General features: G+C 43.1%; 1 protein-coding gene across 6 annotated transcripts in view; it reads right to left on the bottom strand.

The window, feature by feature from the left end:
• MINK1 (misshapen like kinase 1) overlaps window positions 1–25,399 on the bottom strand; it is a 213,781-nt gene that overhangs the window by 2,364 nt on the left and 186,018 nt on the right. For all 6 annotated transcript variants that reach the window (XM_033923495.1, XM_033923498.1, XM_033923497.1 and 3 more), the window contains 10 exons: window positions 25,219–25,324; window positions 24,398–24,538; window positions 22,061–22,172; window positions 19,224–19,394; window positions 18,545–18,688; window positions 16,191–16,325; window positions 15,857–15,957; window positions 14,394–14,543; window positions 13,665–13,824; window positions 8,860–8,999 (listed from right to left, as the gene is read on the bottom strand). In XM_033923495.1, the coding sequence (XP_033779386.1) occupies window positions 8,860–8,999; window positions 13,665–13,824; window positions 14,394–14,543; window positions 15,857–15,957; window positions 16,191–16,325; window positions 18,545–18,688; window positions 19,224–19,394; window positions 22,061–22,172; window positions 24,398–24,538; window positions 25,219–25,324 (1,360 nt within the window). The remainder of the gene's footprint in view (window positions 1–8,859; window positions 9,000–13,664; window positions 13,825–14,393; window positions 14,544–15,856; window positions 15,958–16,190; window positions 16,326–18,544; window positions 18,689–19,223; window positions 19,395–22,060; window positions 22,173–24,397; window positions 24,539–25,218; window positions 25,325–25,399) is intronic.

Below are 25,399 nucleotides of genomic sequence, written 5' to 3'. Positions count from 1 at the left end.
TATTCGGAATGTGTATGAGAGCTAAATGCCAAATATCTGCAGCAAATAATAAACTTCTGATGATCCTTACAGGAGTGGGGATACAACAAATAACGTTTAATTGGAAAAATTGTTCTAGACTAAATTACAGCTTCTGGTGGAACTCAGTGTGTCATCTGTACAAAATGGAATGTTTAATTGCAACACAAAATGGTTATTTTAATAGATTTCAGGATGTGTAGAGGCCAATAATAAATTATCATAATGATTAATGTTAATTTATTATTCTTTTTCCTTAGGTGATACTTGATTGAATGGGGGGTTGGGTGGGTTAGGGAGATTTACATATATATTTGCATATCTTAATTGACTAATATATATAAGAATGTTATTATTTGTATATGGTTATGGGAGAGGGATGGGATATAAATCTTTTAGATACATATTGTAATGGAATTTTCAAGTGATAATGTACTATGTTAATTTATATTTAATGTACACTTGATGTATTTATTAAAATGAATAAAGACTTGGAAAAAAAAAAGAGCTAACTGGACATTTCCAGTGAAGTTACAACAGTTTTGGGGTTTTTTGGGTTTTTTTTGGTTACAAGGGAGGAGAGGTAGCTGGATTAATTCCGGAAGAACTTGCAAATTGGATATTAAATTGACTGTACGTTACTGTGTGATATAACAAATAGATTACAGTTAGAGTACAAATAAGATTATGTAACATTTCAGGGATCTGAATACTTGGTTGGTGTTTTGGGGAGGAAGAGATTATTTAAGTGGAGGTTTTGGGGGAGAATTTATCTAGGAGGAGGAGGAAGGGTACTAAAGCAAGAAATATCATCCAAATTCAATGCTTAATTTGAGCTAATGTGCATTAAATATGTCTGTACATACATTACTGATAATGTCCATTAAAGTGGTAGTGATAAAATCTGGTTTGAAGCAAACAAAATATTAATGTTGGGCTGCAGGGAAAGCAGCTAATATTAAAATGGCTTAAAACAACTCCCCCGCGTGGGTTTTAGCACCAGCAGTACCTTCTCCGGCGCTCTTAGGAATTCTATGTCAACTATGAGAGCAAGAAGTCAAATCCCGTCAGATAACAATAAGCTTTTGTTTATTTTAACTGGAATAGCAATACAACAAATAACATACAATTGGAAAACATATGACAGGTTAAATTATAATTTTTGGTGGAATTCTATGTGTCATATATACAAAATGGAGCTCACAATAGCAACGCAAAAAGGTTACATTAGTAAATTTCAGAAAATCTGGGGACCGTTAACAGATTTTTGTAATGAATGATTAACTTTTCCCATGTTAAGGTATTTGATTAGGTGGGAAAAGGGTGGGTTTTACTTGTTGTTATTATATAATACATGAGTATTTCAATAATTTCACAGTAAGGATAATTTTATGATTTATTGAATAGGGAGGGAGGGGGAGGGACTATTAGATTCAATAAGGATGATATAAATGTTAGATATCTTTCATAATATTTAAAATATTATAGAATTTTAATTTGTAATGAAATGTTAAATTTGATGCTTATATGAGAGTTAATCAAGTGTGTATCTTTAAGTTTTAAATGAGTTTATTTGCTACACTTGTTGTAACATACAAAAATGAATAAAGAATAAAAAAAAAAAAAAAAAAAGGAATTCTATGAGCATTGGAGCAGTTACTGCCGCTGCTAAAAACCCACGCTAAGTGTTAGTAAAGGAGGGGGAAATTGCATTAAACCATTTGAACTGCATTAAGCCAAGTAAGCTAGCTGTATCTTAAAATCTTTGGCAGGCCTGCTCAATGTGAACATAAAAGGGCAACAAAGCCTCATATATCTCCTTATCCACCTAACTATGGACCACTAATTCTCATGGCAGACAATCTGGGAAAGATATTTAAAGCCTCCAGCTGTGGGATATTAATATAGAGAAATCTGATATTAAAAGTACCCAAAATACTCAGAGAGATATCTACATCAAAATCTTCTAAGATGTCAATCATCTGGTATGAATGGACACAAAAATTTGTCTACAAACATGGAGATAATGGTTCCAAAACGGAACTGTTCCCTGAAATGATTGGCGTACCTGGGGGGGGGGGGGGTTAGTTATGGATTTGTGCATCTTGGAAAAATGTAGATGGTAGGAATAGTACGGAACTTAATGATCAAAAATTATTTTCCTTTTGATGTGAAAAAACCTGCTTCAAAATCTCTTTATTAATTCAGACATTTCTTTTTGAAAATCTTCTGTTGGGCTCTTACCAAGCGGGGAATAAAATTGTGTATCATATTTTGCCACTGGATCTCTCCAATATATTAGTTTCCATTAAGAATAACAATACTGCACCCCCTTCTATTTCTAGCAAGGGAATTGACGGCCTCATTCTGTTCCCTGGTTAGAATATAAAGCAAAGTTACTCACCTGTAGCCGACGTTATCCGAGGACAAATAGATAGATATTCTCACATTTGAGTGAGTCCGGTATGGACAGTGCAAAAATGTACTGTCACTTGAAAAATCTCAATACTGTCCTTACCATGCATGCCCGAGTGCCTTCCCGTCTGACGCCGGTTCACAGGACCATCAGTTCAGTAACAAAGCTAAGAAGCCAACTAAAGGAGGTGGGTGATTAGCTGTCTTCGGATAACACCTGCTACAGGTAAGTAAGGAGAAATTAGGTTCTTACCTGCTAATTTACTTTCTTTTAGCTTCTCCAGACCAGTAGAGGTTAACTTTACGAATGGGTATATATCTAATCATGACCAGCAGGTGGAGACTGAAAACAAAACTTTGGGACAGTATATCCTAGCCCCTCCTCTCTATTTCCCTCAGTCTGCCGAATAGCCAAGCAGAACCAAGAACTGGAAAACAACAGAGAGAAAAAACAATACTCCGAAAGGAGTAACAAATAACATACCCAAAATGCTGTTGGAAAATGCAGAGGAGAAATTCCCGAAGGAAGAATGTCCCCACAGCTCGCCAGCTAAGCCAGCCGAGCCACAGCCGCTGTTCTTCAATTCTCCCCGGCCCTAGAAAAATACTAGAACCCGCAGCAAAAACCAAAAACTGCCCGCGCAACAGCCCCAACAACAACAACAACAGACAGGGTGGGGACCTCTACTGGTCTGGAGAAGCTAAAAGAAAGTAAATTAGCAGGTAAGAACCTAATTTCTCCTTCTTTAGCACTCTCCAGACCAGTAGAGGTTAACTTTACGAATGGGACGTACCAAAGCAGTCCCTCTCACGGGCGGGACCCCCGAAGGGCCGATACCAGTACACGCTCACCGAACACCGCGTCCCGACGCGCCTGCACATCAACCCGATAATGACGAACAAAGGAATGCAAGGAAGACCAAACCGCAGCCTTACAAATATCCACTGGAGGCACGAGCGACGACTCAGCCCAAGAAGCCGCCTGACCCCGAGTGGAATGAGCCTTGAGAAACTCCGGAACAGGCTGCTGTTTCAGAAGATAAGCGGAAGCAATCGTCTCCTTGATCCAGCGCGCAATAGTAGCCTTAGAAGCGCCAGCTCCCCGACGAGGACCCGCCAGGAGGACAAAGAGATGATCGGACTTCCGGAATTCCTGGGTCCGCTGCACATAAGAGCGAAGGACCCGACCGACATCCAACTTGCGCAGCTGCCGTTGCTCAGAAGAGCCCTCCCGACCACCCAAGACCGGGAGAACCACCGATTGATTGACATGAAAAGGAGAAACAACCTTCGGCAGAAATGAAGGAACAGGCCGCAAGACGACCCGCTCCCTAGAAAACTCCAAGAAGGGAGCCCTACAAGAGAAAGCCTGCAGCTCAGAAACACGCCTAGCAGAAGTAATGGCCACCAAAAAGACCGCCTTCAAAGTAAGGTCCTTCAAAGAACAGTCGTCCAAGGGCTCGAAAGGCGGACGCACCAAAACAGAGAGAACCAGATTAAGATCCCAAGAGGGAACCGAGGGCCGTAGGGGAGGCCTAAGCAACTTGGCCGCCCGCAAAAACCGAATCACATCAGGAAGAGCCGATAAACGCTGACCTGACACCAACCCTCGAAAAGCCGACAGGGCCGCAAGATGAACCCGGAGAGAAGACCAAGCCAGGCCTCTATCCAGGCCATCCTGCAAGAACTCCAGAATGTTAGGCAGAGAAGCGCGAAAAGAGGTCACTCCCCGCGCCCGACACCATTCCTCAAAGAGACGCCAAACCCGCACATAAGCCCGAGAGGTAGAAAGCCTCCGGGACCCCAACAGTGTAGAGATCACCTTGTCTGAATATCCCTTCTTGCTAAGGCGACCCCTTTCAAGAGCCACGCCGTAAGACAGAAGGGAGACGGGTCGAACATGGGAATGGGACCCTGCATCAGAAGGTCGTCCGAGAGAGGCAGAGGAAGAGGATCCGCTACCAGGTGCCTCACCAGATCCGCATACCACGGACGGCGAGGCCAATCCGGCGCCACCAGCACCACCAAACCCGGATGGTGAACAATGCGAAGAAGCACTCTGCCCACCAGCGGCCAAGGAGGGAACACATACAACAGCCCCTCCGTTGGCCACTGCTGGACCAGAGCATCCAGACCCTCGGCCAGACCGTCCCTGCGACGACTGAAGAAGCGGGGCACTTTGGCGTTGCCACCCGTGGCCATCAGGTCCATCAGGGGCTGCCCCCAAGCCTGCACTATCAACTGAAACGCATCGGCGCCGAGACACCACTCTCCTGGATCTAGGAAGTGACGACTGAGGAAGTCTGCCTGAACATTTTCCACTCCGGCTATATGAGAGGCCGAGAGGTCCAGCAGATGGGATTCCGCCCAAACCATGAGCAGAGCCGCCTCCTGCGCCACCTGAGTGCTCTTGGTGCCCCCCTGACGATTGACATAAGCCACCGCCGTGGCATTGTCCGACAGCACTCTGACCGACTTGCCCAGCAACAGGGAGTGGAAAGCTAACAGCGCCAGACGGACCGCTCTGGTCTCCAACACGTTGATCGACCAGGCGGCCTCCTCCGCGGACCAGGTGCCCTGAGCTGAGTGACCCAAACACTGAGCCCCCCAACCCAGGAGACTCGCATCCGTCAGGAGCACCGTCCACTGCGGGAGATCCAGACCCACCCCCTGAACTAGGTGAGGGGTCTGGAGCCACCAACGCAGACTGCAGCGCGCCAAGCCTCGCAGGGGAACCGGAACATCCATCCCGTGCCTCTGGGGAGACCACCTCCAGAGCAGAGCATACTGGAGAGGACGCATGTGGGCCCGCGCCCACCTCACCACGTCCAGGGACGCCGCCATCGACCCCAAGACCTGGAGGAAATCTCGCGCCCGAGGACACTGGGACGCCAAAAGCAGGCGAATCTGAGATTGCAATTTGCTCACCCGGCCCTCTGGGAGGAAGACCTTCCCCAAGGAGGTGTCGAACAGCACCCCTAGGTACTCCAGACGCTGAGCCGGGACCAACCGACTCTTGGAAAGGTTGACCACCCAGCCCAGCGACCGGAGAAACTCCACCACCCGAGCAGTAACCCGGGAGCTTTCCTGCAACGACTTTGCCCGAATTAACCAGTCGTCCAGGTAGGGGTGTACCAGGATGCCCTCCGACCGCAAGGCTGCCGCGACGACCACCATCACCTTGGTGAACGTCCGAGGAGCCGTGGCCAGCCCAAAGGGAAGCGCACAGAACTGAAAGTGCCGACCCAAGATCGCAAAGCGCAGGAAACGCTGATGAGAGGCCCGAATGGGAACATGCAAGTAGGCCTCCGTCAGATCGAGAGAAGTGAGAAACTCCCCCGGCTGAACCGCCAGAATGACCGACCGCAGAGTTTCCATACGGAAAGAGGGAATCTTGAGAGCCCTGTTGACCCCTTTTAAATCGAGGATGGGCCGAAAGGTCCCCTCCTTTTTGGGCACCACAAAGTAAATGGAGTACCTGCCCGTGCCCCACTCCGGAGGGGGCACCGGAACAACTGCCCTGAGATCTAGCAAGCGCTGAAGGGTCTGGCGAAAAGCCTGCGTCTTCCCCGGAGTCTGACACGGAGAAGCGAGGAAAAAATCCGGCAGAGAGCGGACGAACTCCAGGGCATAACCGTCCCGCACCACCTCCAGGACCCACTGATCGGACGTGATCTCGGCCCATTTGGGGAAAAATTCGCGCAGCCGAGCCCCCACCGGAACCAAAGGGGGCGCCGGCAAGGCGTCATTGTGCAGGACGGGAAGCGGGGGAACCGGCGGAGGGATTCCCTGCCCCCCGACGGGCCCCCCGAAAGGGCTGCATGTGCTGGAAGAACCGACCCCGGGAAAATCCTGGAGACTGGAAAGAAGCAGCCCCACGCCCAGGGCGATACTTGCGAAAATCCCGCAAACGCCCCCGGGCCGCACCCCCCCGAGACGCCGGGCGGGCACGGTCCTCCGGCAGACGGGGAACTTTCGAGTCCGACAGAGTCTGAATCAACTTATCCAAGTCCTCTCCAAACAAAAACGACCCCCGAAAGGGAAATTTAGTAAGCTTAGCTTTGGACGCAGCATCCGCCGCCCAAGCGCGCAGCCACAACACACGCCTTGCGGCCACGCCAAAAGCCATAGACTTAGCCGATATCCGCACCAAGTCATATAGAGCATCTGAGAGGAATGAGGCCGCCATCTCAATCTTCGCAACCTCCTGATCCACCAGAGACCAGTCGTCAGACTCTCGATCCAAGACCCGCTCCGCCCACCGAAACACGGCGCGAGCGACCAGTCCCCCACAAATAGCCGCCTGGACCCCAAAGGCAGAGACCTGAAAATTTTGCTTAAGGATGCTCTCCAATTTGCGCTCCTCAGGGTCCCGCAAGGCAGAACCGCCCTCAACAGGCACGGTATGCCGCTTGGAAATTGCCGAGACCACCGCATCCACGACTGGCGAAGCTAACGTAGCCCGATCCCCTTCAGGAATGGGATACAGGCGAGCCATGCTGCGCGCCAGCCGAAACGGCGTCTCCGGCGTTTTCCACTGCTCCAGAATAATATCCCGAATATCCTGATGCATAGGAAAAGAGCGGGAAACGGAACGGATCCCCCGTAACAGGGGGTCCCCCACACGCGGAGTCTCCGGCGGCGCGTCCTCAAAACGCAAAACCGAAGAAACCTGTTGAATAAGGTCAGGCAGCTCATCTTTCTGAAAAAGGCGCACCACGGACGCCTCGTCACTGGAGAACGGGAAATCCGACAACCCGCCGCCAGCTTCCGTCCCCTCCAGAGAGTCCTGGAACTCCTCAGAAGGGTCCAGGTCCTCCTCCAGACCGACCCGTTCCTCCGACCACAAATTCTCGTCCCACGACACCCGCGGACGCTTGGACAAGGGAGGCGGCGGAGGGGACGTCACGCCAGACGAAAGAGGCAAAGCCGCAGGGAGCGCGGAGGAAAACCCACCCCCCGAAACCCCCTGGGCGCAACCGGGACCCCCAGCCGCCTGAAAATAGGCTCTGCATAAAGAAAAGAAAAATTCAGGAGAAAAAACCCCCCGAGGGTCCCAAGGGACTCCCTGCCACAGCAGGGGACCCAGCAGAACCTTGCCCCTGCATAGTCAAAACAGGGGGAAGGTCACCTGAGGTGGAAGACAAAATGGAGGGGCCAGACAGAGAAGATGGCGGTTTTCCCGCCAAAAAAACTCCCTCCATAGCCTGAAGCGGCTGAGAAACCTGAATAGTCTCAGCCGCTAAAGCAGGCAAGCCGGCATCAGCTGTCAAAAAATCAGCTGAGAGGGAATCCTCTAAAACCCGACCGTCGGCGGTTTGGGGAATCCCTCCGTGGGCGGACGGAGAAGACCGGGCTTCCCCACCGTTCCCTGCCGACTCGCGAGGCACCATCGGCGGGGAGCTCTGGGCGCCTGCAGCCGCTGCCGACGGAGCTCCTCCACCGCACCGGCCTGAACACCGCTTGCACAGGCCGGCCGCGAGTGCCTCGCGTCTGGAGCACAATGAGCACTTTTTCCCTTTAGAAGTGCTCATTGCTCCATACGCGACCTAGCTGCAAAAAAGTGCCGGTTAGTTGAAAAAATACAGTAAAATACAGTTTTCTTAAAGGGATACAACCCTCCAGACCAGCACTACCTCAGGATTTTTTTTTTTTTTTTTTTTACAGAACAGACTCCACAGGCTCTCGAAGCAATATGCCTTGCTTGATTTAGGGGGCAAGGCTTACTGCTGAGGCTCCTCTACAAAAATGTGGGGAGGTGGAGGAAGTGGGGGGAGTCCGTCCAAGCTCCGTCCGGCTAAAAACAGGGACAATAAACCCCCTAAACAAATTCCAACAGCCCTACCAAGGGAGATGGGTACAGATCACTCAACACCTGCTGGAGACTGAAAGAAGACTGAGGGAAATAGAGAGGAGGGGCTAGGATATACTGTCCCAAAGTTTTGTTTTCAGTCTCCACCTGCTGGTCATGATTAGATATATACCCATTCGTAAAGTTAACCTCTACTGGTCTGGAGAGTGCTAAAGAATTTCACTTTATCTGAGGACAAGCAGGTAGTATATTCTCACATGTGAATTTGCTTCTTGCATGTCTGTGTGTGTCGGGGGTTGGGGTGGTCTGAATTGTTTTGCTAACGAAATTGGTGAATGCGTGATCATTGGTGGAGACTCTTTTCCAGTAAAGGAGAGACCAGTAATGTTAAACCTTCTTTCCCCCCCACCCTTTAGGAGCGCTAATGCATCTATGCTTCTCCAATTTCTTGGAGTCTCTTTAACACAGTGAAAAGATTTACAGTCAATATCCCCTTTGGAACCTCCAGTATTCTGGGATACACCATATCAAACCATCATCTTGCTTTCACTTATATCACTACATAGAATTCTACCCAGTCTGTAAAATATAAGCAAAGACATTATTTGCTCTACCTTATCGTTCCGCTCACACAAGAACTTGAGGCGCTGGGCTCGCTTGTGCATGAAGACCCCATCCAAATGTCCTGTTTCCACGGAGCGGATTTCTATTGCTTTCTCACCCCAGCCCATGATCTGATTGGAGCAGATGTAAGCTAGGGAGGTACAAAAAAATGCTTGAGGTAAGAAAACAGGTTGACAGAAAGTAAAAGTTGATAACCTGTCTGCCATCTCAAGAGAGAGTCATGTCAGCTTATTGACTAGATGTAATAAAGGTACAATCGTATTCTGTAAAGAACAATCTCAACTCAATGTACGTTGTAGATAGTTAAAGTAGGGGTTCATTCACACAAAAAATCACAAAAACAGGACAGTTGACAAAATCATAAATAAACGGAGAAAAATAAACCTCAATTGTGGGTTGCCAGGACTACACAAGTACCAAAGCTCACCACCTCATCACGGGTTTATGAAAAAACTCCGTACAGTTATAAATTGCTTTCATACTTCAGTATCTCTTTAGAAGAATAATTTTCAGAAAATTCTCAAAGAATTTAGAATTCAACGTCCTATAATTTTCTGTAAGTAAGTGAGACAGCCCCAAACTAACTAAATATGTGGCAATCAGCTACAGCTGTAGATAAATTCTAAACAACGTCTAGTGGCGTGGCTAAACACTTTTGCATCTTAGCGTGTATAAGAGAGTCAAACACTCATCTGAAGAAACATCTTCGTCCCGATAGAAAAGATCTTCTATTTCGCCTGCAAGCAGGCTACTTCAGGGGATTCGTTAACAAAGTTGTCTCCACGCTGTCAGCTGTATAACGGGCGGCCTGTCTCTCTCAAAATGGCCCTCAGACCGAGATACGCGCCCGACTCGTTTAAAAACAGAATCGAGTCGGGCGTCATGACATCATCGCAAAAACGCGAAGGGTCATAGGTCAATCCTCACTGCTTCACATACAATACTCAATCCAAGAAAATCAGCCTCACATTCATAAGAAAGGTTGCCACTCATATTCAGAATTTAAACCTTGTGGTTCTATAGTATGGAGGCGGCTTATCCATTGTTGTTCCTTTTGCCATAAAAGCTTTCTAATATCTCCTCGTCTCATTGAAGGGATCACTTTCTCAACCACCCAGTGTCCACACTGTATGAATTGTAAAATCATGTCCACCATTTCGAATTTCATAAATCCTGTTGATGGGAAAAATTACATTCTCAAACATACCTCCACCTGTCAAACAGCTAACGTAATTTATATAATACAATGCCCATGTGAATTATTCTACGTGGGCCAAACATCACGTAATTTAACCACAAGAATAACAGAGCATAAAAGTTGCTTGAATACATGTAAAATGACAGCTCCAATAGTGGCTCACTGTTTAAATTTAAAACACAAGTTTGAAAGCCTTAAATGTTGGGTGGTTGAGAAAGTGATCCCTTCAATGAGACGAGGAGATATTAGAAAGCTTTTATGGCAAAAGGAACAACAATGGATAAGCCGCCTCCATACTATAGAACCACAAGGTTTAAATTCTGAATATGAGTGGCAACCTTTCTTATGAATGTGAGGCTGATTTTCTTGGATTGAGTATTGTATGTGAAGCAGTGAGGATTGACCTATGACCCTTCGCGTTTTTGCGATGATGTCATGACGCCCGCTCGATTCTGTTTTTAAACGAGTCGGGCGCGTATCTCGGTCTGAGGGCCATTTTGAGAGAGACAGGCCGCCCGTTATACAGCTGACAGCGTGGAGACAACTTTGTTAACGAATCCCCTGAAGTAGCCTGCTTGCAGGCGAAATAGAAGATCTTTTCTATCGGGACGAAGATGTTTCTTCAGATGAGTGTTTGACTCTCTTATACACGCTAAGATGCAAAAGTGTTTAGCCACGCCACTAGACGTTGTTTAGAATTTATCTACAGCTGTAGCTGATTGCCACATATTTAGTTAGTTTGGGGCTGTCTCACTTACTTACAGAAAATTATAGGACGTTGAATTCTAAATTCTTTGAGAATTTTCTGAAAATTATTCTTCTAAAGAGATACTGAAGTATGAAAGCAATTTATAACTGTACGGAGTTTTTTCATAAACCCGTGATGAGGTGGTGAGCTTTGGTACTTGTGTAGTCCTGGCGACCCACAATTGAGGTTTATTTTTCTCCGTTTATTTATGATTTTGTCAACTGTCCTGTTTTTGTGATTTTTTGTGTGAATGAACCCCTACTTTAACTATCTACAACGTACATTGAGTTGAGATTGTTCTTTACAGCTTATTGACTAGAACAGCCTGCAAGGCCGTGGACATATGCATTTGGTATTGTGGCAAGTAATAATAATAATAATAATAACTTTATTCTTCTATACCGCCACAATCTTGCGACTTCTAGGCGGTTTACAATCAAGAGTGCTGGACATTCAGCGAAATACAATAAGTAGATATTCAGAGGAAATACAGAGATAAGAGACCTCAGGAGGCAATAGTATATAAATGCAATTTGCTGAACGAAAATGTAATATGCAAGTAGCTCTTAGCGCACTGTTGTCAGTCTATGTGAAATGTAAATGGCATACAGAGTAAAGTTGGGATTAAGTCTATGAGGAGGTGGGAGGGAATACAGGACTGTTAATCCTGCTGTTCCAAGAGAACACTGGGTTTTCCTATGGATAAACAGTCCCATATGGTCTATGCCAGTGGTTCATAACCCTGTCCTGGAGGACTACCAGCCAGTCAGGGTTTTGGGATAACCCTAATGAATATGCATGAAGAGAGATTTGCATACAATGAAAATGACCATGCAAATCTGCTTCATACATATTCATTAGGGCTATCCTGAAAACTTGAATGGCCAGTGGTCCTCCAGGACAGGGTTGGGAACCATGTCCTAAGTTGTCTTGATGTTGCTTTGAACTGATCTTTGAGAACTGACTGGTTGAATTTACTAAACCTACGGGAGTCTGATTCTGTGTAGTACTGCTAAGCAAACTATACACCGAACTCAGCAGCTGACTTGCAAATTTCCTGAGCAAAAACTAGATAAGAGTATGAGCTGTAAAAGCAATCACTGCTATGACATGATGCTCACATACAGACTACTACTATTTATTTCTATAGTGCTCTCAGACGTACACAGCACTGTACATTAAATATTTAAGAGACAATCCCTGCTTGATTGCTTACATATATGACCTTGCAGTGAGAGACTTGCTTTTTGACAGTAAATGGATATAGCAACCTCCTGCTTATATCAGCGTTTTAGGAGACAACTGAAAACATTTTTTATTCTATTTTGCAAACGGCATAGAACTTAATGGTATTGCGGTATAGAAATATATTCTTCTGTTATGTTATGCTCATAGCTAAGCAAAATGAGAGTGGAAATAAATTTGCATCTATGGAAATAACAGGAAAGAATGACACTGCAATGTCACTGTAAAATAATTTCTTTGCTATAATCCACTTTAGCAAAAAGGAAAGAAGAGGGTCGATTATAAATGTGTCGGTTCCAAGCATTCTGTGAACTAGGTGGAAAGGGAAAAGATTCTTTTTTTTTTTTCATATTTATTTTTATCTTATTGAAATATTTTTCAAAACACAATACGAGTCGATAATAAAACAGACAATAGAAAGTCATCCGCGTGGTTCCTTCAAAGAGACTTAAAGACACCGAACAATACCAAAATAGAAAACAACTCCCCCCCCACACACAAGGAAAAGATTCTTAAATGTACTCAAAGACCATGGAAATGTGGCAGAAAAAAAATATTTTCCATTCTATTGGAAGCCACATGACTGATTAAAAATATTTTTGAAACATGCTAGGATACAGTCGACTCCGCTTAAGTGCAAGGCCTCTGGACCGGATTGCCACATGCGCTTAAGCGGAGTGTGCACTTAATAGGAGTACCACTTTTTTTGTCAGGCTGTCGTTTAGCCAGTATCAGCAGCTACCTGGGGTGATGGCGGCAACAGCAAGCAGTGCTGAGGGGAAGGTGCTGGTGAGTGCTCGGCGCAGGTCTCCCCTCTACTTGCTGCCTAGGATGGCTCGTGAAACTGTGACGTTCTGGGGAGGAGGGTGGGGGAGATAGTAAATGCGGTGCAATGAATACAGAGGACCCGTGTTTGCATTTAACCGGAGTCAACGTAACATGAAAGAATAGAGGTGGGACCTATGACTTCAGTGCGCATAAGGGGATTGTGTGCTTATCAGATCTTGAGTTTATGTCCATTGACTATAATGTTAAAAAAACAGGACTGTGGTAGTCAGGTGTGGATAACCGGAGCATGTGCTTATCCGACGTGCACTTAGGTGGAGTCGACTATACATGTTATATCTGGGATGATGTTTATTACTGATATAGTATATGCAAATATAACCCATTTGGAGCTACTGCTCCCAAACCGAAGTCAACTGGTCCCAGAAATTTTTGCTGTCAATTAAACCTCCTACCTCAAACTTGGAATGACCTCATAGGATCGACCAGAATGGAACCTAGCTACATCATGTTCCGGAAGAAACTGAAAACACATCTCTTCGATACAGAAACTCCTAAAATCCCACTATTCTCCTTTCTTGCCCGAGTATCTCTCTCCTTTCTCCTCCCTGACTCTACTTTTTTTCCCCCACTTCTCTCTGTAAATCGCCTTGAGCCTGTATAGGTAAACGTGACGTACAAATAGAAGATTAGATTCGATTTATGAAATTACTTTCTTCTGAGTAACTGATATTGCTTTGTAGCCCTCTCTCTGGCACCTGGGCCCCAGCTGCATGTGCTCCACAGAGTGAATTATGTTAAAAAGGCAAAATCCTTACCCACAGAGGTGGGCATCTCACCCCACTGCAGTACCACGTCTTTGATGATGCGCCCATATGTGTTAACATAGACTCCCTCATCCTCATAGCACAGCAGCATCTCCATGCCATCCGTGTTGGGTAGGAAAATGATTGCATGTGGGTTTATCTGGCTCTGGATCTAAGTTAGAGAAGGGAGGAAGGTGAAAATGGGACAAGAACAGATATCCAGTAAACCCTAGTGAAAACAATTTCAAACATCATGAAAATGCCACTTTAAATTAAGAATGCAAAGATACTGCTGGACATGAGCTTATGGATGCTTTGAGATGATTTTGAAGGAGTTCATGAAAGCTCAGGAACAGCGTCCTTTTTGGATAAATCTTATATGGGTCCAGTGAAAGGAATCACAGCCAGCACAGAATCCAATTTTTTTCCAGGACTGGCAATACTTAGAACTCATTACAATGTGTTGAGATGAGAGTAAGGAGATGAGAGTAAACAAACACATTTAAAAGCAAAACTATTACATTTTACATGGGGTGCATAAAATTAAAATCCGAGGCCACACACCCCAGGTGCAACTGGTCACCTTTTTGGACACCTTTATGGGCTTCATTACATAGCTTACAGAAAGTATTCCACTAGTATAGTGAAATGTTTGACCTTTGTCTCCAAATACATCTACATTCAGGGACAGTGTGCCGCACAGTATTTTCCTACCTCACATTAAAAATTGCTGCTACTCACATGCACGGGGATATAGATATCATAATTGTTTCCAGAATCCACATCAACAGCATGGAACCCAGCACAAGAGCCATAGATGACCTTTAACCTCTGGCCTTCTTCTACAGTGAGATCGACTAGCTGTGGTCGGTGTGGAAGGTCAGCAAAGGACTAGATGGGAGCAAGATGGTTAGTGTCACCATAAGAAATTAAACCAGCATCTATAAATTCAATTAACGAGATTTTTCTTACTGCGAACAACTGGATGAGGGAACACAAAGTAAAACTTAACCCAGACAAAAACTAAATTTTTCTATGCTTCTTCTAAAAAACTACAGAAATTAAAATCCTGGGTGTGTATCTGGATAAGAATTTATCTATGAAAACATTTACTACTGCCTTGGTTAAATGCTGAAGGAGGGTTTGAATTTTTTTTATGGCTAGCTGTCTGGAAGAAGTTCTTAATGCAGCTTTTGATGATGGATTTTCAGCCAAACCCAGGCTTGATCTTGTGAACAGTAAACTCTAAAAAGCCTGAAAACTTTAAACACTTATCTTAAAGAGTACAGCGGTAGCTCGGAATCCGAACGCCCCAGAACTCGAACGTTTTAGAATCCAAACTTTTTTTTGTAGTAAATTTTGCCCCAGAATCCGAACGCCCTGCACATTGTATGTGAGTGTTTCTGCCCCAGAATCTGAATGCTGCTTTGGAATATTTGTTAATATTTTATCTTAAAATCCAGTGTATTTACTGTTAAAATTTGAGTTTGTGGGACTCGGGAACGGATTAATCCAGTGTCTATTACTTTCAATGGGAAAAATTGTCTTGGAACTCGAACGGGGTTCTGGAACGGATTAAGTTCGGATTCCAAAGCATCACTGTATTATATTTCAGTTTCACCCTATTAAAGCAGCAATATTCATTAGATTTTTCAAACATTTTATTAGCTGCTTAGTCTAGAATCTAAATCTCTTTTATAAATGAACGTTTTCTTATATTTTTTGATAATTTGGAATAGCTGCTCATTCCCCAATGAATATGCATGAGATCTATTAGCATACCATGAATGCAGTGCATGCAAATAGATCTCATGCATATTCATTGGGGAAATCCTGAAAACCTGATTTTAATCATTGTAAACCGCATAGAACTTCACGGTCCTGCGGTATATAAAAAAATTGTTGCTATTATTATTCGAAAATCATTCAAGGGTAATTTATAGACAGGCCACAGTCCAATTAAGACACAGCTAGTGCATTAACTGTGTTCTCTTGCACTCTTGTTTGCTTTCATCCTAAGGATGAGGCAGGGCTCTCCTGGTTTTCTTCTCCCCTCCCCTACAAGGCTGCATATTGCCTTTGCAGACATGAAGGTAAATCATCAACAAGTAGTTTTATCAGGTATTCTATTTCATTTAAAACAAACAAACACATGTGAAAGAAAAGAATGGCCACAGCCTGCAGCATTGGCTAGTCACGAGTACCTTAAAAGCCATAAACTTGTGGTATGGTTTGGGTGCCCAGGCGTACACTTCCACAGAGTTCTTCAGAGCAATCACCAGGAACTTGATGCGTTCATATTTTACTGTTACCATAGAAACAAAAGATGAGAGGTCATCTTAACTGCCCTGCAAACCATCCCAGAATTTTCCTGAATTCACAAATTCCCACACTGTACAAAAGAGCTTTTCTGAAAGAGCGACCTTATAATTTGAACGTGGCAGAACTGACTCATCCTCGTATCACCCTCCTAATCCAACTCTCTTAGCGACTCTGCTGTGTACACATTCCTCCATACCCCAGGCCTGCCCCTCTTACCAACTTTGTAGTGCACACAGCCTTCCATGTCTCCCACCGTGGTCCAGCCCTGTTTTTTTTCTACCTCGGGGTCATTGTGAAGGATCTTGTTCCTCAGCCAGGACAGGTAATAAACTCTGAGCTTGTTTCTTTTACCTGCAGTTAGGAAACAAAATAAAAAAAAAAAATCTAAATACTTTCCCAGTCTGAATCATTTTATATTGATGGGGAACGGAATGGAGTAACAGAGTGTGGAAGAATGCCAAAAAAATAACATTAGCTTGAGCTAATCACAAAATCCCCCTATTACATAAAATTGTCTGGAATGTCTTTATATACCATTAGATAACTGTTCTCAACTATAATTAGGGTTATCATATGGCTCCAGAAAAAGGAGGACGGATTGAGACATCCAGGTTTTGCTTCCAGTGAAAGCAATGGAAGTAAAACCCGGATGTCTCAATGCGTCCTCCTTTTTCTGGAGCCATATGATAACCCTAACTATAATCAAAGGTTTATAAAAATGACTTATAATTTTCCAATTTTTTTAAAACTAGCAATTAAAATGGTCACTGAAGTCAAGATATAAGACCCATATTTGCTCATACATACAGTATATAGTAACATATATACATAGTAAATGACAGCAGATAAAGACCTAAATGGTCCATCCAATCTTTCCCATAGTTACACACATCATAAATTCATGTTGATGAAAACATGAAACAGTCCGTGAAGTCTGATGCTTCTGCCAATTTTCTTAAAACGACTTTATGGACCGTCTAATATGTTTTTGTTTTAACTTTTAATTTATAACATTTTATTGAAGGAATCAAATAAATATACAATAATAAGATACAAAGAGATATTCATTACAATTAAATTCACAATAATAATATTTCCAAACATATTTTTATCATTCCTCCAAAATATATTAAAAATACCTAATCTATTCCTTTCTATATCCCCCCTTGATCCCTTCCCCTTCCCCCCTTCTACCCCTTTATTCTTTTTATTTCATTTATAACATTTTATTGAAGAATTACCATGAATATATAATGATATAATATATTAAAATAGTCATTACATTTAAATTTACCATATTAACTTCTAGTTTATAACATTTTATTGAAGACATCAGTAAATATCTAATATGTTTTCAATCAACATTTTTTTCAGCTTCATTTGTTTGTTTATACACTTGAGTTAATTTAATTGTTATGAGAATATTATGTATTATATTTCTGTATATTTGTATACTTGTTTAATTCCTTCAATAAAATGTTACAAACTATACATTTGAGTTAAATATCATATCAATAAGGGATGAACACAGCAATATACAATATTGCATTGAAGTTCAGAGTCCTGAGGCAGGCCTTACGGCCGAAACACATACAAGCCGAGTCTTGACTTCAATAAAGCTATTGAGCACCACAGGTTGCTTTTTCAGCAAGGGGTGGTGATGTTATGAGTTTGGTATGACATTGTGGTAACTCATTTTAGGTCATGACATGATAGCATTATGGTAACTAATAGTGCCTGACAGTACGAAGCATTTTTGTTGTTTACCTGCAATTATATCACTTTCTTTTCCAGAGATAAATAAAAAAGATTTGTCATCGATATGTGAACATTTCTTAAGAAATTTATAAGATGGAAAGAGCAATTGCTTTGCAGAAAGGGTCTTACAATAAATTTTTGAAGATTTGGGGGCCGTTAGAAAATTATTGTAATGGGTAGACATCATTTTCTTTAGATAATATGTGTATAATTAGGGGGGGTGGGGGTTGTTTGGAATTTTTATTAAATGCTTACTTCATTATATTCTTTTAGATATGTTTAATTGAGTTGATTGTAGTAGGGTGGGTGGGAAGGGGTAAAAATTCAAGTATGTATGTTATTATTAGAAAGATTTTCAAGTGTTTCAATTTGTTATAATGGTATATTACTGTACACTTCCTACAAGATTTAAAATGAATAAAGAATTTATAAAAAAAAAAAAAAGAAAGAACTGAATATTTCACATGACTGTAATATCCTTGCACAGTCCCTATGCTTCTTCACGGCAACAAGGGGGCATCAGTGGAAAATCAGGGGCGGGAAACTGCACGGTGACACTAGGAAGTTCTTCTTCACTGAAAGGGTGGTTGATCGCTGGAATAGTCTTCCATTTCAGGTTATTGAGGCCAGCAGCGTGCCAGATTTTAAGGCCAGATGGGACAGACATGTGGGATCTATCCGCAAAGATAGATAGGGAGGGTCATTGGAGTGGGCAGACTTGATGGGCTGTAGCCCTTATTTGCCATCTATTTCTATGTTTCTCCTGGCTAGCAAGTATTAGTGATTTGACAGTTAGGCACTGCAAAGCCTACCAGAGATGGTGATAAGCAAGTTGAGCCCCTCCAGCACATCCATCTGCTGGAAACGCCTCCGGTTGATGAGGCTGTACACTTTTCCCTGTCCGCTGCGATCCAGGAGCATTAGGCCATTCTCTGTCCCCACCAGCAGATTCACTCCTGTGAAACCAGGAAAAATAATCATTTCATTTATTCATTAATTGATAGGCAGGGTAAAATCAAAAACAACATTCCAATGAACGCAAATTAAAACATCGGTTACACAAAAAACTGTGCTTTCTGGTATAAAAATGTATTTTGAGAAAATGGAGGCAGAAGTACCCTCCTATGACAGCATGGAAAAATGAGAGCTATACTTTGCTGCATATAGAGAGGCAATTTCTACAGACTTGGACGCTTGTTTGGGACTCTATACCTCACAGAGCCTGTAGCTATTTGTTGAACATGTAATCTGGAGTGGTTGGGCAGGGGTGGGTTGGGACTACGGTGGAAAGGGAATGGGAAATGTAAGTTGTTTTCAAGCACCACCGTGAAGAACAAACTTGAGTGGTGCCTTGTTTTATGGTTTGACAGTGTACAGTCAACAATAAGAGCTTATATTAAAAATATTGCTGGTTGTATATATTCTGGAGAGTTCAAGCTACGTGTCAGTGCTCTGTTTGAGACTGTGAGATATTTGCTCTTCTTCGCTCACCCCACAACGCCGCGCAGAGGATCTCCGAGTTGAAGCGTTTCTTGTATTTCCGAATCTCCGGAGTGTCACTGTGTGGCCGAATATTGGTGGGGTTCACATTCACAACCGAGCCTTTTCGTACCTCGAACTTCAGCTGCTCTAGTGCACTTCCATCCCCACTCACAAACGCAGCTAAATCAAGAAAAGAAATTGGAAATCAATACCTGGAGAGAGAGAGAGGAAAAAAAAAAAAAAGGCACGTATACACATATCTATTCCCAAACACAGTTCTGGTCATCCAGCAGCATAGTAAGGGTGTGTGGCGCCCCTGTCCCGCCACGCATGCGCCCCCTTTCCTTTCCCTGTATCTTTTTAACTTCTTCGGCGTGAGCAACATGCCCACGTTGGTGTCGGGTCGCCCTTTGAAGTCACTTCTAGGCACGGTTCCTGGAAGTGACATCAGAGAAAGCGCTGATGTCGACGCAGGGAGCAACCTCGCACACCAGGGAAGTAAAAATAGGTATGGGGGAAGGCAACGGGCGCTCGTGTGCAGCAAGGAGGGGGCCCTTAGGAAGACCACCCCCCCCCCCCTTACTATACCACTGTGGTCACCTGCCCCTCCTGTGCTACTGTTTTTCAGTGCAGTGCATCATCTCGCCTCTCCCTTCTACATGTTAGGATTACTCTCTATTGCATTGACTCTCTCCCCTTTCCTAGACATGCTTCAGCCTTACTTCCTTTCCTTCTCTGCTATGTGTTTTATTCAGAGGCCAATGCCTCTGAATAACTGCCACAGGCGGAAGAGCATGGTTAACAATACGTATGTGTGCATAATGCAGAAATGAATTTGGCATGGAAATTAGCTTGCATGATTACACTGGTACACTAGATTATTAGCCCCAGTCAGTGGCATAGTAAGGGGGATGCGTGGGGTACGGACTGCCCCGGGTGCCGAGTCGGTGGGCACCTATCCGTCCCACCCCACTTGCGCCATCCCTCCCCCCCGTACCTCTGTATTATCTTCACTAGCACGAGCAACTTTTGACTGTTGCTCGCACCAGCCTGGCTCCCCTTTGAAACACTTCCGGGTCACGGGCCAGGAAATGACATCAGAGGGAAATTCAATGCTGGTGCGAGGAGCATACTGCAGAAGCCACTCACGCTGGTGAAGATTTAGAGGTATGGGGGAGGGGGAAAGGGATAGCACAAGTGTGGAATGGGGGCAGGAAGGGGAATGGAAGGAGTGGGGGTGTGGAGAGGAGGAGGGTGCAGGGGGCACCACCACCCCAGGTGCCTCCTATCCTTACTACGCCACTGGCCCCAGTGCAGAGAAGTACTTAGAAGATTTTAAGGAGAGCACACATGAGAAATTTACCACCAGGTCTGAAGTGGTATAGAAAGATTAGCTTGCCCTCCTGCATTGCGACAGAAAAACTAATAGCGCCCCCCCACTCCGAGCCCTCTGGATCCTCAGACCCCCCACCCCTTAGGTGACCACCCATTCCCAAATTTTCCTAGTGTCTAGTGGCACCCCAATCCTATACTCTCCCCCGAGATGACCCCCCTTCATCTGACCATACATCCTCTGTAGTACACTTTTTAAATTTAAATCACCCTCATCTCATAAATTAAAATACACAATCTCTACAATCCCATTCCAACAACATTACTTAAACGATCATTGTTACCATTTATTCTCTCAATGGTACCTCCAGAGTTTTCCCTAATCCTTAGAAACTTGCAATTCTGTCCTCCAAAATTAAAACTACCCAAATCACTTCAACAGATCGCAGTAATTATTGTCCCTTTTTATCAAAAATTGTAGAAGCCATAGTACATAAACTACAAGACTTTATAGACAAAACCAGTAGAAAAGTGGCCTAGTGGTTAGAGCAGCTGCCTCGGCACCCTGAGGTTGCGAGTTCGATTCCCACTGCAGCTCCTTGTGACTCTGGGCAAGCCACTTAACACTTTCATTGCCCCAGGTACAAAATAAGTACTTGTTTAAAATACATCAACCACACAGAAAAAGTGGTATACTGATTACTGCCATTTCAGTGGTAAGCTTGTATTTTGTAGCCAGTCAGCAGCTCTAATGCACAGCTTTCTGCATCAACCCCCTCAGTTCTCTGAACCCTATGTGTGTCAGTGTTGCTCAAGGTTGAGAATACTTGAAGGGATACTTTTCATGTGTCTTGCAGTTTTCTTTCAACTGTGTTTGAAGTTGTAAATCCAGACATTGTTTGCCTTTTCTTGCTGAAATATTACAATGGCTATTTTATGTTTGAAAAGATGTGTGTTCTTATGCTATGTTTAATCCAGACATTGTTTGCCTTCTCTTGCTGAAATACTGCAAGGCTATTTTATTATGTAGTTTTCCTTAAGCTATGTTTGAATCTGTAAATCCAGACTATTTGCCTTCTCTTGCTGATATATTACAAGGCCATTGTATGTTTGAGAGATGTGTTTTCTTATTCTGTTGTGAAGTAAATGTAATTGTTTTCTTAGCTGTATTTGTAAGAAAATTTAGATAAGAGGCTCTGACCAAAGCACTTCTAGACTTTGGTCTTAGATAGTAAAGGATTTGTTATTTCTTTTAAAGTTGCATGTGATCTGTGTCCATATATGGTTTGCATTTACGTCATATGCTGACGTCCCTTACCCATGTAAAATGATATAAAAAGAGGTACAGAATATTCAATAAAGCGGACATGTTTGGGAGATAATAGGCGTCTGTTTTCTCTTAGATATTGTCCCCGGATGCATCTGCTTGTCAAATGACAGTGTGTGTACGGCCATAATCGGGCCTTATCCTTTTCAATACTCACTTATTACAGCAAGCTCTTCCCGATATTTACCTGCAACCGGGACGGTGTCTCCTCCCCCACCTGATGTATGGTAGACCCCAAGATCAACAAACATAGTAAAGGCAGCTTTCCCAGGCGCTTTCACTAGCCCCCGTGACTGATACTGCAAAAGAAAGGGACGCAAACTCATCAGAAAAGAGAAAGCAACAGATACTACACAACTGGAAGAGACAAATGCATAGAGATAAAATGGGAAGGGACATGCATATAAAAAGAGGCACAGGAGAGAGATCCATTTACACTTAGGTCATTTTTAAACTGACTGAGCAAATATTATGTAAGTGAATGAATACAATAAATATTCACGAAAGACAGGTAACATTTGAGCTACTACAGAAAAAGGTGTGAGCAAAATCCAAATAAATAACCACCATGCTAATAAGAGGGAGACACAAAAGTACAAGAGATACACATAAACCACCCAGGTTTTCCTCTTCATACCAATTATGCATATAAAAAGATATTTCTTCATATGCAACCTCGTTATCCTTATTGAACCAGAGCATCAGCGACAACGCTTAAAGCTCAGGATTTTCATCACTTTAAGCTTTATGTGTTTGCTCTTCATCGGCTCTTACCTTATTAACTTAAAGTAGAAGTGTTTTTAATTAAATTTTACTTAGCTTGTATTTTTATGCATGGGGAAGGACCTAGTGAAACTTGAAGAATGGTCTGAAATTTGGCAGGTAAGATTTAATGCTAAGAAATGCAAGGACATGCTTTCAGCTGCAAAATCCCAGGGAATAGTACAGTTTAGGCGGGTGAAGAACTTTTGTGTATGAAAAAGCAGTGAGAGTTGGGCGTTGATAGTATGTGATGATCTAAAGGTCAAACAGGTTGAAAAGGTGATGGCGAAAGCTAGAAGGATGCTAGGGTGCCGAGGGAGAGGCATGACAAGTAGGACAAAGGAAGTATTGATGCCTCAGTATAAGACTCAGGTGAGACCTCATTTAGAATGTTGTGTACAGTTCTGGAGACCGTACCGTCAAAACAGGATGGAGTCGGTCCAGAAGAGAGCAAGGAGCCAAATTTCATCTAAAAACAATAGGCTTTTATTGATTATGACCAGGGTCGCCATACAACACATCACGAGTAACTGGAAGAATTGGAGTAGACTTAGTTAGTTTTTGGTGGAACTCATTTTGTCACATTTATAGAATGGAAAGAACAATAGCTATTGATAAATTATTGTAATGAATAGATACTATTTTTCCAATATAAGAACATTGCAATAAGGGGATGGGTTGGGGGTTCTGAATTTTATTACATGTTTAGATCAATAGAATAAAATTTTCATAAAATATACTTGATTATATAAGTTATTGTAAGGGTGGAAAGGAGGGGATAAAACTTTATGTTTTATTGTTCAATATGATAAGAATTCAAGTGATGTATTAAATTTCAATGTTAATTAATGATACACTTGAACACTTGATGTAAGATGTCAAAATGAATAAAGATTTACAAAAAAAAAAGAAGGCTAATAAAATAATCAGTGGTCTTCATTATAAGACATATGGGGACACAGTTAAAGAACTTACAATAACTTATATAATCAAGTAATCTGTAGTAGTGTTTCTCAACTCAGTCAGGATCTACAATGAATATGCATGAACTTGATTTGCATACACTGCCACGTAGGTATTTAAACATCTCTATCATATCACCCCTCTCCCGCCTTTCCTCCAAAGTATACAGATTGAGTTCTTTTTTTTTTTTTTCCAAATCTTTATTCATTTTAATACATACATCAAGTGTACATTAAATACAAACTATCATAATACATTATCACTTTGCATATATATATATATTGCATATTTTTAAATGATTAATATACATATGAATTTTATTATTTGTGTATGGTTATGGGAGGGGGTGGGATATAAAGCTTTTAGATACACATTGTGATGGAATTTTCAAGTGATAATGTATTATGATAGTTTGTATTTTTTTTTTTTTTTTAATTTTTAATTTATATAGTTTGTATTTAATGTACACTTGATGTATGTATTAAAATGAATAAAGATTTGGAAAAAAAAAAAAAAAAAGAACTCAATCTGTATACTTTGGAGGAAAGGTGATATGATAGAGATGTTTAAATACCTACGTGGCAGTGTATGCAAATCAAGTTCATGCATATTCATTGTAGATCCTGACTGAGTTGAGAAACACTACTACAGATGACTGCCACCAATCCCACTTCTAACCAGGGCTGTTGCTACTGTCTACTGGAGCTCAAGTTGACCAGAGTTGTTCTATACGTGCTTATGAATGCAGACTTAATTGGAAAAGAAGCGTGCAGCTGGGGATGACTAAAAAGAGCCTCACGTCAGTGCTGTTGCTGTCCTTGGCAGGTGAGCTACTCTGTCCTTTGGAGTCTGTAGGTGAATGGCTGGGCTGGACCACATCAGGAAGGTTGGTGTAGCCATTACTGTCCGTGTGCAGCATGCTACGCTCTTCCTCTGGAGTCTGAGGAAAAGGAGCCATAGTTAGTAATCACCAGAACATAAGTGCGAGACACACTCTCCTGTCATGCAGATGGGGAATTCCAGAGAAGAAAACAAATGTTTCAGTGGTAATTTTCTTTAAAAAATAGAAAAAAAAATGCTGGGTCAGGGACAGGGGTAGGGAATGAAGTCCCACCTTCCAATTCAGCTGCAAACAGAGAAAAGCAAACTCAGAAAGTTCTAGGTCAGCAATCTGATATGACCTAACTGAAAATCATCGCTTCTTACAGGAAGGGGAGCAAATGCTAAGGGTGGAGATTTTTACAGGAAGAGGACAGAAGAGAAAATATTGTTGCATGGACTATTGGGGAGAGGGACTAAATTCTACAGGTATTGGTTGTGGAGTGAGTTAAAAAGAAAACACAGTTGGCATGAGATCCGGTGGAAGCAGAAATGCGATCTGGGGGTGGGGGATGGCCTATGAATGCTTCAAAGTGGGGTACAGGGGAAGGGCAATAAATGTGGCACTGGTAAAGAAGAGGTTATATTTCAGTATGCATGGGTGCTTGGGACATGGAAGAAATCCTAGGGGGGATAGGGAGGGCATGGAACTGCAGAGGTTGTGTAAGAGGGAGTCGATGCTTGCAGGAATCAGATGCTGTCTACCATACAGAAAAGTGCGTAGACATATCTGGTACTCACCCGCTGGACAATCATAGTGCCGTCTCCATAGGGGCTCTCTGCAATCTCCTCCATGTCATGTACCACCATTGTACTGACACTGTCTGTGTCCGCATCCTTGCCACTCCTGTGAAAGAGTGCACACCAGTGTCAGAATGTATACATTGCTTTCAGGCACTCCACTGTTGACTTGTTTTCATTT

The sequence above is a fragment of the Geotrypetes seraphini genome, chromosome 16 (assembly GCF_902459505.1).
Source record: "Geotrypetes seraphini chromosome 16, aGeoSer1.1, whole genome shotgun sequence".
NCBI classification, from domain to species: domain Eukaryota; kingdom Metazoa; phylum Chordata; class Amphibia; order Gymnophiona; family Dermophiidae; genus Geotrypetes; species Geotrypetes seraphini.
The sequence above is the reverse complement of the archived record's forward strand: the minus strand, read 5'-3'. Positions and strand labels throughout refer to the sequence as shown.